This window comes from Mchenga conophoros, linkage group LG15, assembly GCF_057382185.1.
Source record: "Mchenga conophoros isolate Kocher_MC1m ecotype Shallow Benthic linkage group LG15, M_conophoros_male_GT1.1, whole genome shotgun sequence".
Lineage (NCBI taxonomy): Eukaryota > Metazoa > Chordata > Actinopteri > Cichliformes > Cichlidae > Mchenga > Mchenga conophoros.
In genome coordinates, this window is record NC_140540.1 from 38,842,731 (window position 1) to 38,858,824 (window position 16,094).

The 16,094-nt window shown below is 38.6% G+C and overlaps 1 protein-coding gene across 2 annotated transcripts in view; it reads right to left on the reverse strand.

Annotated features, from left to right (window-relative positions):
- Positions 1-2,337: 2,337 nt before the first annotated feature.
- The window catches only part of atp13a3 (ATPase 13A3), a 47,581-nt gene continuing 33,824 nt past the window's right edge, over positions 2,338-16,094 (reverse strand). The window contains exons 17-34 of one of the 2 annotated variants that reach the window (XM_085248206.1): positions 15,652-15,771; positions 15,423-15,440; positions 15,045-15,198; positions 14,555-14,675; positions 14,247-14,371; positions 13,634-13,794; positions 13,088-13,216; positions 12,920-12,999; positions 12,642-12,684; positions 12,441-12,550; positions 11,761-11,857; positions 11,602-11,674; positions 11,332-11,509; positions 10,381-10,559; positions 10,114-10,202; positions 9,797-9,877; positions 8,968-9,060; positions 2,338-7,963 (exon numbers count right to left, since the gene is read on the reverse strand). In XM_085248206.1, the coding sequence (XP_085104332.1) occupies positions 7,766-7,963; positions 8,968-9,060; positions 9,797-9,877; positions 10,114-10,202; positions 10,381-10,559; positions 11,332-11,509; positions 11,602-11,674; positions 11,761-11,857; positions 12,441-12,550; positions 12,642-12,684; positions 12,920-12,999; positions 13,088-13,216; positions 13,634-13,794; positions 14,247-14,371; positions 14,555-14,675; positions 15,045-15,198; positions 15,423-15,440; positions 15,652-15,771 (2,049 nt within the window). In that variant the 3' untranslated portion in view covers positions 2,338-7,765. The remainder of the gene's footprint in view (positions 7,964-8,967; positions 9,061-9,796; positions 9,878-10,113; positions 10,203-10,380; positions 10,560-11,331; positions 11,510-11,601; positions 11,675-11,760; positions 11,858-12,440; positions 12,551-12,641; positions 12,685-12,919; positions 13,000-13,087; positions 13,217-13,633; positions 13,795-14,246; positions 14,372-14,554; positions 14,676-15,044; positions 15,199-15,422; positions 15,441-15,651; positions 15,772-16,094) is intronic. The other variant, XM_085248208.1, reaches the window with a different exon arrangement.

A 16,094-nucleotide genomic window follows, 5' to 3' on the forward strand; every position in this document is an offset into this window, starting at 1 on the left:
GAGGAAAGACCTGCGAAATCTCTCCGTCCCACACCGTGGGTGCCGCAGTCTCCCACTGAAGGAGCTGCTCAGTGCTGTCACAGTCTGCTGCATGGGGTGGGAGATGTTGTCCAACAGGGATGACAGCTTAGCCGCCGTTCTCCTGTCACTCACCACCTCCACTGGGTCCAGAGGGCATCCTAGAACAGAGCTGGCCCTTCGGATCACCCTGTTCAGTCTCTTCTTCTTCTTCTTAGCGTGGACCCTCATTTATAAACACAACTTCTCACCTCACAAATACCTTATCTGGAACAACAGAGATATTTTATATAAAAATAAATCACTTTTCCTGGAAACTTGGGTCCAAAATGGGATCCTATTGGTGGCTCAGCTGGTTAATAAAGAGGGACAACTACTTACTTACAACGACTTTATTGCACTATATAATTTTCCAATCAGTGTTCAGGAATTCTCAATGGTGCTTGGTGCCATACCCTCAGGGACTTTAATGTTATATAAAAACACTGACAGCTCAATCTCTACCTCAGTCACTCTCCCTGATCCAGCTGAGTCACCAATAGGAAAAATCTGCTTTTCACAGGAACTTGGTAACAGAAATAAGAAAATACGTCGTTTATTCCAAGAAGATATCGTCTCTCTCCCATATATAATATCTTATTGGAACCGATATGTTCCAGATATCAAGTGGAAGACAGTCTGGATGGTCCCCCATAAATATTTGATTGTAAATAAGGTGAAAGAAGTCTCATTTAAAATTCTACATAAATGTTATCCAGCCAGTCACTACATGGTAAAATTTAAAAGGGAAATTAATACTAATTGTACTTTCTGTGGGGATCATCCAGAAACTGTGAGACATCTTTTTTGGTACTGTTCTTTTACACAGAGATTCTGGAAGAATTTAGCAGCTTTGTTATTGTCCATATTTTAAGGGAGTTTTCTTTACGATGGGAAAATGTTTTATTCTGTTTCTTTAAGTTCCCCAAGAAGTATGATAAATGTTTACTAACAAAACACCATATTTCTGTCATTATTTTAAGGATGTGGAAATGTACATACAATCAATATCAGACTGCACCAACAAAAAGGCTCTCAAAACAATATATGTATGTGAATTTTTGCGTGTATCCTTATAATTGTTACCTTTTTCTTTTACCCTTGGCTTTTTGTGTTAATGTTCTGTTGTTTTGTATACTTCATCTGTTCGTATGTTGTATACTCATTGTTTGTTAAATAAAGTTAAAAATAAATAAATAATAATAATAATAATAATATCTCTTTTCAAATGACACCCTCGTCATCTGTGTCGGGGTTTTTAGGGATAACCATAACAATGTGCACTACATATGTTTAGGAAATAAAGCTGCCATTATTTCTTCTTTTTATACTGTGTTTTTTCGATTTTTAAATGTCTCTATAGTTCAATATAATTCAATGTTATTTATGTAATGTCAATTGACAACAACAGGTGCCCCGGAGGCTACTAGAGCATGCACCTATAGTATAAGTTTGACCATCCTAGATGACTTCCTTCTTTAGTCATTACATTCACAAGATGCACAGAAAGCGTAACTTTTCAAATACCTCAGGCTTTCGTCTCCATTTCCCTTCCTTAAGGATGGCTTCTTGATAACCAGCCTTTGCCCATTTCAGATGAAGCTTCAATGAACAGTGGCTCACACGGATCTCAGGTTTTTGTTGGATTTTTCCCTATTTTTAAAAAAAATGCATACGGTCTATGTGATGTAGATAGGACAAGTCGAGGAAAAAAGAAGTAACAGGCCTGAAACTCTTTCCAACACTGCACTTTACGCTGAGATATTTTCTGGAGAAATTGCCTGTTAATGCAAAAGTACGGTTTCATGCCTCGCAAATTATTATCTCCGGCATTTTACGTAGATTCAACTAAAAAGAAGGTAGAAAAATGCGATGGGCTGCTTGCACCTTGCCTAAAACGACCATTTTAATTTGGTTCTTTACCAAGTTGTCTGTTACAAGCAGACAGCATTGCTTTACCCTTTGAGTTAAGTGTCTTTTTATGCTTTAATCAGTCATAGCCCATTATAAAGAAAGTCTGGCTCCTTGGAAACATAATATAGGTTATGAGAGGTGACTCAAGACTTTCACACAACACTAACAAAAGTAATATATTTTAAAATGTTTTAATTTTACATGCAAATAACCCATATCCCAGTTTGGGGGTTCAATTCTGTAAATAGGCAAGCTAATGTATTTTCTGCTCAGGTTGATTCTTGTTAAATCTTCTTCCACTTCATTTTCTGTAGCATTTCAACCCTCACATTATCCTATTCACGAAAATTACTATTATCATCAAGGTTGCTTTAAAAAACATTTATTGAAAAGAAAGAAATCAAGATAAATTTGAAATACAATCCTCAGGGAAAAAGAACTTAACATAAATAAGAAATAAATTATAAAGTACAAAATTCTTTAAAAACAATTTACATCTCTGCTAAAAAGTAAATACATATACCCTCTTGCTGAGGTAAGGGACCTGCAAATAATAAGCACAGCAAATAAATTGCCCTGAAAGAAAAAACAAAAACAAAAAACCCAGATTGGCTGTGATAAAGTTATTAAATCAACTGGGTTTTTTCCCCCCATTCAGTTTGGGTTTCAACTTTTATTTCTTAATTCGTAACAAATACATGATCAAATAGACCCAGTTCCCTGAGGAAACGACATCCACGAGTGTTCATTCACTCAGATTTAATTCAGATTAAATTTAGATTTAATCTAAATGCCATTCGGTGGTGTGTTTTAAATACATGGTTTAAATAAGAGGCCAATGCTAACTGAACAGTTGGTGTCCTGTACCTGTTTAAGAGCATAGAGGTTTCAGCATAAGATCCACTGCTTCTATACAGTTGTTACAGTAAAAGGCAAAACCCGAGTAGAGGGAAAAGCAATAGTAGTACTCACACTTTGCACATCTATAGGTGGAACTGTTTGTGTTGAAGTGCACAGTGATGATGCAGCTGAGACTGAAACATTTTGCTCCTAAGCAGCTATGTATGTATGACAACAGGCCTCTGATGTTGAACAACAATGCACATTCTGCTAAATTACATTTACACTTTACATGGAAGTGTTTAAAAAACTCTAGACAAAAAGAAAAAAGTAAAATACATACACATGACGATCAGGACAAAGATTGTCAGATGATGCTCATATTCTGAATGAGCTAAGCAGAGATGCCTAACCTACTGCAGCTGAATTCCCTTTTTGTGACAGAATTTAATTCATAGTTTACACACAAGAGAAACCAAAGAAAAAGTGAAAAACAAAACAGAAACCGATCTTTTTTTTCTTCTTCTTCTTTTTTTTTTTTTTTAAAGAGAAATCTTTGAAATTACGATGGTGAACATTTCACTTCATCCAAACTCTAAAGGTTTGGATGAAGTTTATAACACGTTTTTGCCCAAATGATATTAATCCAAGTGCCCTAATCATACTTTGCAAAACTCGATTCAAACTATGAAATAAATGCCCAGGATTTATGCCCCCAAAACAAAGATAATGCAACTCCATAACAAAAGTGAAAGTACAGATTAATCCATAATCCAAAAATAGACAAATGATTGTAACACAGTACCAAAAAAAGTAGAAAAAGACACACCAGCCCTTTGATAATTCAAAAACCATAATTGTTTTTATAACTTTCGACTCTTCTGCACACACTAGAAATGTACATCTCATATATGATCCAACCTCTAACATTATTAACATTATCACCACTAAAAACCGTCTTTTGCTTTGTTGAAACTGACACAGGACAGATGAAACCTCTCTCTTTCACTCAGTCTTTTTTTGGAAAGAAAAAAGTGTGATGAAAAGTCTTTGGAAATATCAATAATTGTAATATTGCATTGGATTAAATTTTGTAGGTTTTTTTGCATTACATTCATTCTTAACCTCACAGGTCACCTAGAAAAAAAAATATATAATTAATATAGAAAAGCGAGAAAGTCGTGTGACGGATGTGACCAGTGTCAGAGCACACATGCCAAATCGCTTTCAGTCAACATGACGACACACTTTAACCATTCTGCTAATGAGCACAAAAATGCCAATGTGAGCCATGCTTTGAATTCGCATGAATACAAATCATCACATCTGCATCCCATCTATAGAGCCTTCTTTACGCACAAAGTAATAATGAACAATGCATCCAAGGAAAGGTTTATGCAACATGGAGCCCAACTTTCACATGAATGCATCTGAATAGACACTGCTGAAATGGCTTTTAGCACTGGAGCAACCTTACATTATTATTACTAATATGACAATTTCCACTGTATAGAAAAACAATCAGTGAACCAGATAAATACTTGAAGAAGAGTCAGACAATAACAGCGCTGTTAGGATGTCTGAGAATTCATTTGCTCCATTTTCCCCTGGAGGAATCAAGTTTCTTTTTAATCGTTTTTCTTTCTGTACGGCGTCACATAATCTCTAATGAGCACTCTGAAGAAACCGAACCACTACAATTCATGAAAGGCAACCTGCTGTGCTTTACACTTACACTGATACAGTTAACCTGATTTGTGCAAGTTGGTTTAAAGTGATACTACAGTCTTCCTATACTGGTTTTTAATCTGCCTGTAAAGAAGTTTGCCCATTTCTCCACGTCCATGGCTATAAATGCACAATGTAAAAAAAATCTTCATACTCTTTCATATGAGAATGCTCATCTTTCTCATCCATCTGTTTGGTCAGTAATGACTGAAACCCATTTTAAAAGACTGAACTTTCCCCATTAGATTTTATTAGGGAGAGCCTTCAATCATTTACAGCTCCTTCAAAATCTAGTGGGGTGAGTCTGAAAGACATTTCATGGAGTATTACTGTAAATGCCAAATAAAGAGGAGTGAGCATAAATACAGCTCTTGACTCTTTGCAATCAGGCTACGTGTAATATAGAAATTTGGCTGCGTAAACATCCATCTTGTACAGGTTTTGTCATTTCATGATTGCTTTAAAACAGCGAGTGGATCAGTTGCACAGCTGCTATAATGTAGTACAGTATTGTAATCAGTCTTCCATAGGAAGAAATCGCCTTTTAAAACTGAAAATGTAAGCATGTACTTCTGCCTTTTTGGAGCCACTCTAAAAAGGCTTTGAATATGCAGATGCTTAGATTCATATGGTATCATGCATGTGGTTAGCTGTCCACAATAATCAGACAGATTCATGCCGTTTCTGATGTAGATTCTTTCCTTTTTTGTAATACATAAATGTAATGTTAATCTTTCTTAATTCTATAGTTAAGCTTTGTAACTGAAGTGCTATTTCTAGCATTGCAACCATCAACTATCTTCAGAGCGTGGCCATAGAGAGCTGGTTTCATGCATGTTTTTCCATGTTTTCTGCAGACAGGACATGGCTCATACAGTAGATGCAAACAAAATATTTATGATTTAAAGTTCCACTAGCAGCCCATAATTCTATAAAGCTTATTACACACTAGAAAACAATTTGAAAGAGTAGAGAGAAGCACAGTAAGTAGAGGCGACTTTGCTAGATTTTCAGCACTAGAAGGCCAAAGCAGTATAGATCAGCGGTCCCCAACCCGGGCCGCGAGAGTTGAGGCTCAGGTGTGAAATTTATGGTTTTCAGGGGTTTTATCGGTTTTCAGCGTTATTTTGTTATCGTTTTTATCATTAACTCTGTTTTCCTGGGTCTTTTCACGTGTGTTATGAATAAATCTTCTTTTTTTTCAGTACCGGTACTAGTTTAAATTTGTTGTATTTATCCGCGACACCTTAACGGCCGGTCCGTGAAAATATTGTCGGGCATAAACCGGTCAGTGGCGCAAAAAAGGTTGGGGACCGCTGGTATAGATGGATAGGGAGGTGCCAAACGGAGGCATTGCTGTTCCCAGTCAGCGTTAACAGCATATGATCCTGACAATTATTATAAAGATGCAATATTCTATGTAAATTCTATTAGTATGATATATTAACATTAATGCCAGTACTGTTAAGATAGATGAGAATTCAGTCATTTGTTTTAGAGGTAGCATGTTTGGACAAAACAAACAAAAAAAACCCATAATGGAAGTACATCAAATATTCACTGTTTTTTGTTTGTTTTTTTAAACATAATCATATCCTTCTGCAGCATCAAGGTTCCCCCCCTATTATTTACCAAGCCATAATGGCCTGACTGAAAGTTGACTGAAACTTGGCATAAATTACACTTAATTTCAATCAATTTGTAAAAAAACACTCTCCCTAACCTTCCTAACCATGGAAATGAGAAGTTCCCGAGAACAGACTGATTTTGAAACAGGTCACATCTAATTATAGCAGGTCAACAAATCATGGAACAAATTTATCTGATGGTAGATTTAAAAAATAATTCTGTATTCTTCAGATGTTTAACATGATCTCCGATAGCCAATTAGATATGAGTGTGTCTTTACTTCAAAGCAGGAATATAAAGGTACTTCCCCTTATGGGTGTGTAACTGCACAAAGCACTAAATGCAGCCAGTATACAATTGCAAACCTCCCCACAGCTGACTGAAATTCTATGTATCTACATTAGCTGCAAAAGAGCACTACACAGTAGCAATTAGAGCTTGCAATATTCACATCAGCTAAGATATGTGCAAATGTCTGTTGAGAAACACATCCTATCCAACGCCGTACTTCTCCATTCTCTGAAACACCTACACATCCCATTCCACTCTTAATCAAAACTCTAGTATTGTGGTCAATATTGTAATCTGCAGACCTTGTTATTTATGACAATCATATAAAAGGAATAACTTAATTAGGATTAAACACCTTAACTGAGATTTCTGACAGAACACGTATGTGAGAGGCTAGCTCTGGAGTGTAGTGGGCCCCGGCCTCTCTTTTCCACCCCCTTGCACACACACAAAGCGAGGTTATGCTGAACCTGTGTTGAACGTTGATTTGAAGGGGCCAATGCACCATTTTGATGGCTTTTCAATGGTTCTTCTAGACTGAGTTGAATGCTGCTTAGTTTCAGTAAAGACACTGTAATAAAGGAGGATTTCAATTTGTGACATTTAAAGGTGAAACATACAAGACTGGTAGCTTAAAACTGCTTAAAAATTTACAAATTATCAGAAGATTGTATGACAGCTACTGAAGTAAGGATGATAACGAGGTAGCGCCAGCCCGTACTGAAGTGTAATACCGCACTGTATCTCAAGGTGAGACACTGAGTCACTGTTGCATAAAGCCTGCGTCAGTCTAACATGAAGGAAGGAAGAGCTCTTCCCAGAGATTGCTTTTTCTTTTATAAGGAGTAAAACAGTGGAGCCCAACCTGCTATGGTCAGTTTAAGCCTTGTGCTGTTTGCTGCACTTATCCTTCTTTGCAAATGAAAAGCAAAGTAAAAGCAGCACTACTTCCAGAGGAGCTGCTGCATGACCCTGCAAAACAACACTGACCTTTTCGAGAGTAAGGTGTTCAACATATTGCACCTTTAACGATAAATAAAAAGCGACCTGAGAGCGTGTGTGGGGGTGAACCAAAGAGAGCAAGAGTACTGAGCGAAGTTCAATGTAAATTCATTTGGTAGATGTGTGTCATAGATTTTTTTTGCGCAATAATACAGTATCTGAAACTATACAGCATTGGAGCACGAACAGTGAAGGCAAGCAGTTATCCCATGACAGTTCCATTGAAATTTACTGAACACACCTCATATGCATGTTTCCTGTATGAAAGGTAGAAGCTGAATAAGCTAGTACAGGCTGTGGGGTGCTAGGAGTTGATTATGATTTGATAGGCAGAGCCATTTTCTGGGCGTGGCTTGGCTTCAGTGGTAGTGGTGGGCTTCGGAGGCCAGTCAGGGTCCACACTGAGCTCCTGGGCAAGGTGCATGTAGCGAGCTTTGGGTCTCATCTTGCGGGGGCAACACTGGCAGGACAGACACTTGTGTCCATACAGATCATTGGCTCCCTGTGAATACCACAACATGAAAAATAATCAATTAAGTAAAACTGCAGAAAGGTTCCCTGACAGACAAAGTTTGTGTGTGTTTTTTAATGAATACTTGAACAGCCAAATCAAACAAAACTGCTACATGCAAAATATAAATATGCTCATATAGTGTCAAAGTTGTAATATGCATATTTCTTGACACTGATAAACTATAGCAACTGTGCGTGCATGCAGATTAAAACAAAATTCAGCATGATTCTGGTCTACAGACAGCTTAAAGACTGAGCCTTCTCCTTAAAAACAAGCTCATGGATTCAAAGAACAAACAGACAAAGGATCTTTACATTACAAACATAGACAAAAGGGTAACTTAGAAACCACACACTGACAAAGACATTTAAGGTCTCACTATTCAAATACAAACATACTACACTTGATGAGATCCAGTGACAATGTTGAGTGATGCTAAGAAGGGCAGCAAGCAGAGGGCCTGCAGACTACCACAGGGGGTGGAGCGGTGGGGGGGAGGGGTGTGTGTCATACTTGCTAGGCAATGGGAAATATGTATTATTATTATTGTTGTTATTATTAATAAGAGTAGATGAATGTTTTGCTCAGCATTCTGCATGTCTATTGCATGGAAGCATATCACTTATTTAAATGACCTACAGTACAGAAAAACATTAAAACTACACACATTAGATATGATGAGATTATGGGTTTACTTCACCGAAGGCCAGCGCTGCTTCAATAGCAACAATCTATGACATCCAGCAATAGTTTCAACATTTGATGTCATGTGGCTCAGCCTGAATAAAACTGAGTTACCACGTTTTTAAGCCCTGACCAGAGTGCCCGTTAGAGGGACAAAGGGAGGAGCGTACAGATCAGAAGACTGAGGTTTTGCACATGCACGTGGTTAGCAGTTACATTAGTAGAAAAAAGTGGGAACAGAGAGAGAGAGAACACCACACAAGAGTAAAAAGAAAGGGCTAGAGAAAAAGGTGTCAGATATTTCCAACCTGTGGTGTCGGGGCGGCAGGAGTGACGCCAAAGTTGCCCTGTTTGTCTCGGCTGAACACAAGCTTCCGTAAGACGATGTCAAGGATGATGGTCTATGGGATGGTGCAGTGGGCAGGGGAAAGAATTACAGAGAGTCTGGTTTGATTTCACAAAGCTCCTGTTATAGAGGTGCGCAACTGATTTTTAGTGCCACACTGCTTTAAAGTACCAAGTATAGCAGTTTTCTTTCCTTCCATGAAACTGAGTGTTAATCATTGCATGCGAGGTTAAAATTAAGCTTATTAGTAAGAAGGCCGTGCGTGGTTATTGTCGTCTAAAAAAAATACTGCAAGCTCTTGATGAAACTGAATCTGCTTGCTGTGTTTTTGTCCCTCCAATTCACTTCAAAGATGAAGGGAAACTGCACTGTTAGTTTAGGAAAAGGCTCCATCTACGGGGGCATACTAAGCAGTACGTGAATGCAAGGGCAGCCATCTAAAAGGAGGGCAGAAACAGTGATACTGCTCCAGCGAGTCAGCAGGCAGGCATTAATAATCCAGTGTCGTGAAGGTTTACAGAAATAAATTCTGAAAAGCATCCTTAATTAGACAAACATGTGGAGTAAAATACCCACAAATGCACATATTGTAACAAAATAAAGTCACATTCTTTAAACGGTTAACTATTAAAAACCTCACACTTTGCTTCTTTCCGTTTCTGCTTTACAACACAAAACTGATCTTGCTGTCCAGTTAAACGAGATAAAGATGAGCACACTGCATGAGAAAACAAAATCTGAACATGGGGAAAACATCAGCTGTTACCCAAGTGTGAACGTGTGGATCTTACCTCCACCAAAACAGACACAGCAGCATTGACTAAGATGATGAGGAAAAGTTTTAGCCTCCATTCAAACGGGATGCAAACAATCTACACAGACAGAGAAACACTCGTCAATGAAGCGACAAGAAAAACTTATAAAGTTAGTCTTACCAAGACAGCCCTGCCTTAAAGCTTTATGCACGCGCAATACTACAGTAAGTCAAAAACAAAGTCAGAATCTCCATTTACATGAATAAATACCAAGAAAAGATGGAGCCTGAGGTGATAAATAAAGCTGTATCCTACATTAAAGAATATAAAGTGTGCATTTAATGTCTTCCCACCTCCATAAACCCATTAATGACGTCTACTCGGTAGAACAAGATGAACAGCAGGAAAACATATAAACTCCCAGCAGACAGCACAAAAGGCCCTGTGAAGAAAACACGCAAATAAAATTGTAGAGTTTACTTTTTAGGGCATATATATATGTGTACACACACACACGTACACACACACACGTACACACACACACGTACACACACACACGTACACACACACACGTACACACACACACACACACACACACACGTTAGGGAAAAGTTTCTTACAATTCTTATAGCTCGGCTGCCTGAAAGGTTTGCCTTTGGAGAAAACAATAGCAACAATGAGATACTGGAAGGAAGAGACGTAGAAGAGGCTGGTGTTCTCATAGTTTTGGATGTTGTGCTCGTCCTCTTCTGTCTCATTTTCAAAGTCCATTTCAATGTGTGATGTGAGGTTGCAGACACTGTGTGAAGACAGAGAAGTCATTAAGAACATTTTCACTCTGTGGTCCTTTTATACTGCATCTAGAAAGTAATCACAGCGCTTCACATGTTCAGAATCTTATAGCCTTTTCCAAAATGGATTAAATTCATTTTTCAACACAAAAATTATACACACAAATCCCACAGTTACAAAGTAAAAAACGTTACTTGAAATTCGTGCAAATCTGGTCACCTCCCTGACTAAGGCCCTGGTGGTTCAAAGTTCTTCAGTTTATGGATGATGGAGGCCGCTGTGCTCACTGGGTTTCAGTGCTGGAGAAATGTTCCTGTACCCTTCACCAGATCTGTGCCTTGATACAATCCCATCTCAGAGGTCTACAAATAATTCCTCGGACATCCTGGCTTGCTTTGCGCTTTGACACATGGGATCTTATTAATTGACATGTGTGCCTTTCCAAATCATCCCCAATCAACTGAATTCGCCACAAGTGGCCTTCAATCAAGTTGAAGCTCATCTCACATGATCAGTGGAAACAATAAGATCAATTCTGAGTGTCACGGGAAAGGCTGTGAATACTTATGCACAGGTTATATATTTGTTTCGATTTTTAATACATTTGCAAGAATTTCATTGTGGTGGATTAAATTCTATTGTGTGCAGAATTTAATCCATCATGTAACAAAATGTGGAACACAATAACATGACAACGTTTAAAACTTATAATGAAACCAAGTTATTATTTGATTTGGGTATTTGTCTGCTACACATTAGAAGTAATAGTCAGTGCTCACTCGGTAAGTGGCGTCCAAACTTTGTACCAGGGCTGCTGTTTGACCCAAAGGAATGTCCAGATCTGGAAGCCCAAGCAGATGAGGATCTGGGTCAGCACAGAGAACAGCAGAGGCCCTGAGATCAGACCTGATGGAGGACGACGGGACACCAGCTCTTTCCACGCTGGGTTCAGACTCACTGATAAGGGGCAGAGTGAATAGTGAGGATTATTACATTCAGAACAAATAAACACACATATCGCTTATCCTTGATACTTTAGTTGTACTTACTGGTAAAGACAATGAGGAGGATGATAGCAATGTCGATGAAGAGGAACTGGAAATCGCCAAGGTTACTTAAAATCTAAAAACCAAAAACAACACGGTACAGATGACAAAAATCTGAATTCACTGGATTTCTCATCTAACTAAGCAGGCAGTTTTACGTACAGAGTAGAGGAGAGTGACGCTGATGTACTGGATGATGCTGTAGAGGGCCATAAACTTAAACACACAGAAGGAGGTGATAAGAGCAGCACGGCCCTCCCTGCAAAAACAAAGCAAACTGTGTCTTAACAACATAACTGGGGGAAAAAATTGCTCCCGGAACAACAAATTCAACTCCTCAAAACATTTGAATAATAGTGTGACACTGTGTGTAAGAGCCAAAGTCAATGTTTATGTTTTTCCTTTTTTGTTCTGGTGGCACAGGTGTATAGCTTTACCTGCGTCTCAGGTGATGGTATGTGGGTGTGGTCACAGTCTATTTACCTGATGTCGGTGTACGCAGCAGGTGTGTTGGGTGAGTGGTTTGTGGGCAAACTTTTCTGTTGAACGTCATTTTTTGGCACACCAGTTAATCCATGCGCTAGTTGTAAATTGATTGAAAGTGCAAATGTTTGTTTTTGTTTTGTTCTTAAAATAAATGCGCAAAGTACAAGTTCGACTCATTATGGATTATTGGAGGCGCGTCACAGGGACACAACCAACTCAGCCGGCCGCGGCTTTATTTACGGATGAAAGTCGCAACACTGTGTATATTTGCCAGACTGCAAATTCAGCCTATAAGATACTTATTCTTAATACCGTTTTATTCATTTATGGATCAGCATGTAAATAAAAATACAGACCTGATGAGGTTAGGGACACAGGAGATGTTGGGGGTCCTTGAGGTGAAGGGAGATGCTACTGAGGCTTCGAGCTCCGACAGAGAGATCCCACTATGAGCCCTCTTCAAAGCCTGGGTGAGATAAGTTAGCATTATATACATACTGCTGTCAGATTGTGTCCATTACAGAGAGCTGTTGTCCAAATGATGAAGGTGTACATACCCCACAGTCATTCGCGCCATCGCCACACATTCCAACAAAGTAGCTGCGAGCACATGAGAACAAACAGTAAATCTTTACTCAGTGTAATGCTTTTTAAAGTCGTTGCAAGATCAAAGCTACGATGCCACAAACTTTCAGTTTTGACTTAAAAGCTGATTCTGCTGCTCATTAATGACAAACTGTCCAGCAGCACACGATGGGAATGTTAAATAACAGAATGTTGAAATCTCATTTTTGACAAGTTCAAAGCTACATCCCATATTTGACTAAATACTCACTCGACACCCTGCAGCGTCTCAATCAGCTGGGTTTTCTGGTCAGGTGCCATTCTGGCAAACACTGTGCCGCGCAACACGAGCTATAAAGCAGAGCACGCAATCAGGAGTCAGAAACAAAGACGTATTTGATGCAACTTCTGTTCCATTTTCGTTTGAGCAGTTTCTTACCTTTTGAAGCATATCTGGGAAATGTTCATCGATTACAGCAAATGATTTTCCGTTCATAGCAAAGTGGTAGAGCTCTTGGCTTTTGGGATCATCTATGTGACAGACATCCTCCAGGCTTATGTTCACTTCCTGTTCCAAAGTATGAGAAATTTTAAGAAATGCATCGAGATTTAAAAAAACAAAAACAGGAACATTCAAGTCTTTGAACTGTTTTAACAATCAACAAAGACATCTTTATATTATTTAACAAAGGTTCTGAACCCACACAGAAATTCACTATTGAATGTTAAAATCTGCTGCATTTTATCTAATCAATAAATAACTTCTATAACTTGTAATCGATGTTAATCAAATAACAGGTAATGGGTTTTGGATGATCTGATCACACACCTTTGTTTTGTATTTGATCTGCTGAAAACCTTTACATTTCCTTTAGTAGACAAGATACTGCTCAATTTATATGTGACATTACGAGCTATGTTTAGCTGAAGTATGTTCAGCTGCCTGTGTGTTGTACCAGTGTTAGAATTAGACCCATCGATTCACCTGAAGTCGGGATGCACTGCGAGGTTTGTCAGCGTATCTCCAGGTGATCTTGGCGGCTTGTCCATCGTGTGGAGGGAGGGCATCGGCAATTATGACTGTGTCCTGGGGAGGGATCATTCCGCAGTCGCGGGCCACAGAGATGGCCGTCAGCATGTTGTCACCTGCAAAGTGATTACGATATTAATTTTGCTATAACATCCCACAATTCAGTCATTTGCTTGTCATGTTTTCATCTTCAGCCTTGGGTTATAAATAAGTTACCCAAGGGTTTGCTTGGCTGTGACTGATGATAGATGATGAATTATGAATGATGAAATACAAGCTCAGTGTCACCTCACCCTAAGTGACACCACAGTAGAGTTTGGGGGCTAATGGAGATGGATGAGCTTGCAAAAAACAGGTTAAAAGTGAGCCAGAGTACGTGCAAACCATGGATCAATTGTGAAACAATCAATTCTTTTTAAGGCTCAAAGTTGAATTTGATTCACAGCCAAGTACAGTGAGTCTAGACAGGAACACCTGGTTAAAGTATACACGCAGAGTAAACTATTGCTGGCATACCTGTGACCTCTCATTTGTTATGCAATGATGGAAAATACCAGCATGTTCTCACCAGTAACCATGACTGTGCGAATGTTGGCTTGATGAAGGTCCTGCAGCACCCCTGGAGTTTCTGGCTTCAGCTTGTTCTGCATGATGATGAGACCCAGGAACTCCATGTTTGCTTCTATGTGATCCCTAATTCAACGAAAGACATATGAATGTGTTTGTGTCTAACAAAATCCCCATATTAAACATACATTTCTTCCCAGTAAATTATCTCTCATTAAAATATTTTTTTGTTCCACACAGAGCCACTTCCCTTTATTTTCTTATTCAGATCACAGAATGCATGTATTACATCAATGCAAAGTACACTACCTGTTGATGTTCTGGACCTTGTGCCAAGTAAGTTTTGATTCGAGCCGCCGATGAGCGAGAGCAATGACTCTGAAACCCTGCTTCGTGTAGCCTTCCAAAACCGCTGCAAAGTTTTCTGGCACTGCAAAGAAATGAATACAATAACAAGAGAGCCAATCAGTGATTCATCAGTAACAAACAGCAAGAAAAGAAGACAGAAACCCAAGAATTATAGATTCACAGTGCAAGCACCAACACTAACAACAACACTAAATACTAATTTTGGAGCAACAAAATCATTATCTTGAAGTATGCTCAATCATCCAGGGAAGAAAGTCCCAAAAAGTTGATTCTGCTCATCAGAAAACAGTTTCCAGATGAACAGAATCTACTTTTGGGACAAAATCATGGATATACCAGGTCAAAGATACATTTGTAGAAAAATGTATAAAAGAAAAAATAAAACAAATTGTAAGACAACATGCACATCTCTACATTTTGGACACCTCACCCGTCTCTCTTCTGCAGAGACTAGTCACAACCTCTGGTGCACCTTTCATGTAGGCATCCATACGTTTCTCCCCGAGGAGACGAGCTACTACACTCATTCTCTGGAGCGCTGAAGAAAAAGGGAACTGGCGCACAATACCAATCTCATAGGCTGCCTGCATATGCACACGTAAAGACAAACAAAATAAAATTATTTGTTTATTAGAAAGAGAAAGATGAAATGCTAAAATCGAGTTAAAAGTATACCAGTTATACACAAAGGCACAATAGAAATGAATAAAACACAAATACTCACATTACCAAATTACTCTTTTTAAAAATAAAATGAAATGAACAGTTAACTTTGACAGGCATGAAAAGAAATACAACTACTACTTACCGAGAGCTCATAGAGTTCCTATAAAAACAAAAACAAAAACACACAACAACAAATAAACCAGTCATTAAGAGTAAAAATACACTGTTCTTTTTAATGTTATAATAACATGGACACACACACAAAAAAATGCACGTTTAGATGCTGGACAGATATATTCATATAATTTTATACTTTTTCTAGACTCTGAAGGCCTGTGGTGTCCTGCTAACAACCGGGTTGCTGTACATACCATGTCCTGCTCTGGTGTTACAGCAGGCTCCGGGGGCAACAGCTGCTTAGGCGGTCGAACGACAGTGGGCATGATACGATTATGAAGAGACGTTTCCTCCTCGGTAGCCTCTTCCAGGATCTGGGCAGGTAAATATAAGTAAATGTTTACATTTCATACCAAGAAGCTTTTTAGATGTGCAACATTAAGACATTGAAATAATGCTTACATGTCTTTTAGGCAGAGGTAACATTTACTTTGAATAATCTTATCCAGACATGCCAAAGACATACTAAAAATCAGAACAGCGCAGCTTTTGTATATAATCTAAAACTCGTACACTAGATTAGTACAAAAGAAGAGGACCTTTCTAATCTCGAGCCATCAACATGATTGGAATCATGCAGATGTTTTTGTGGCAGGTTATAAAGCAATAATGCGTTAATGCCCAGTTTAGCAAAATT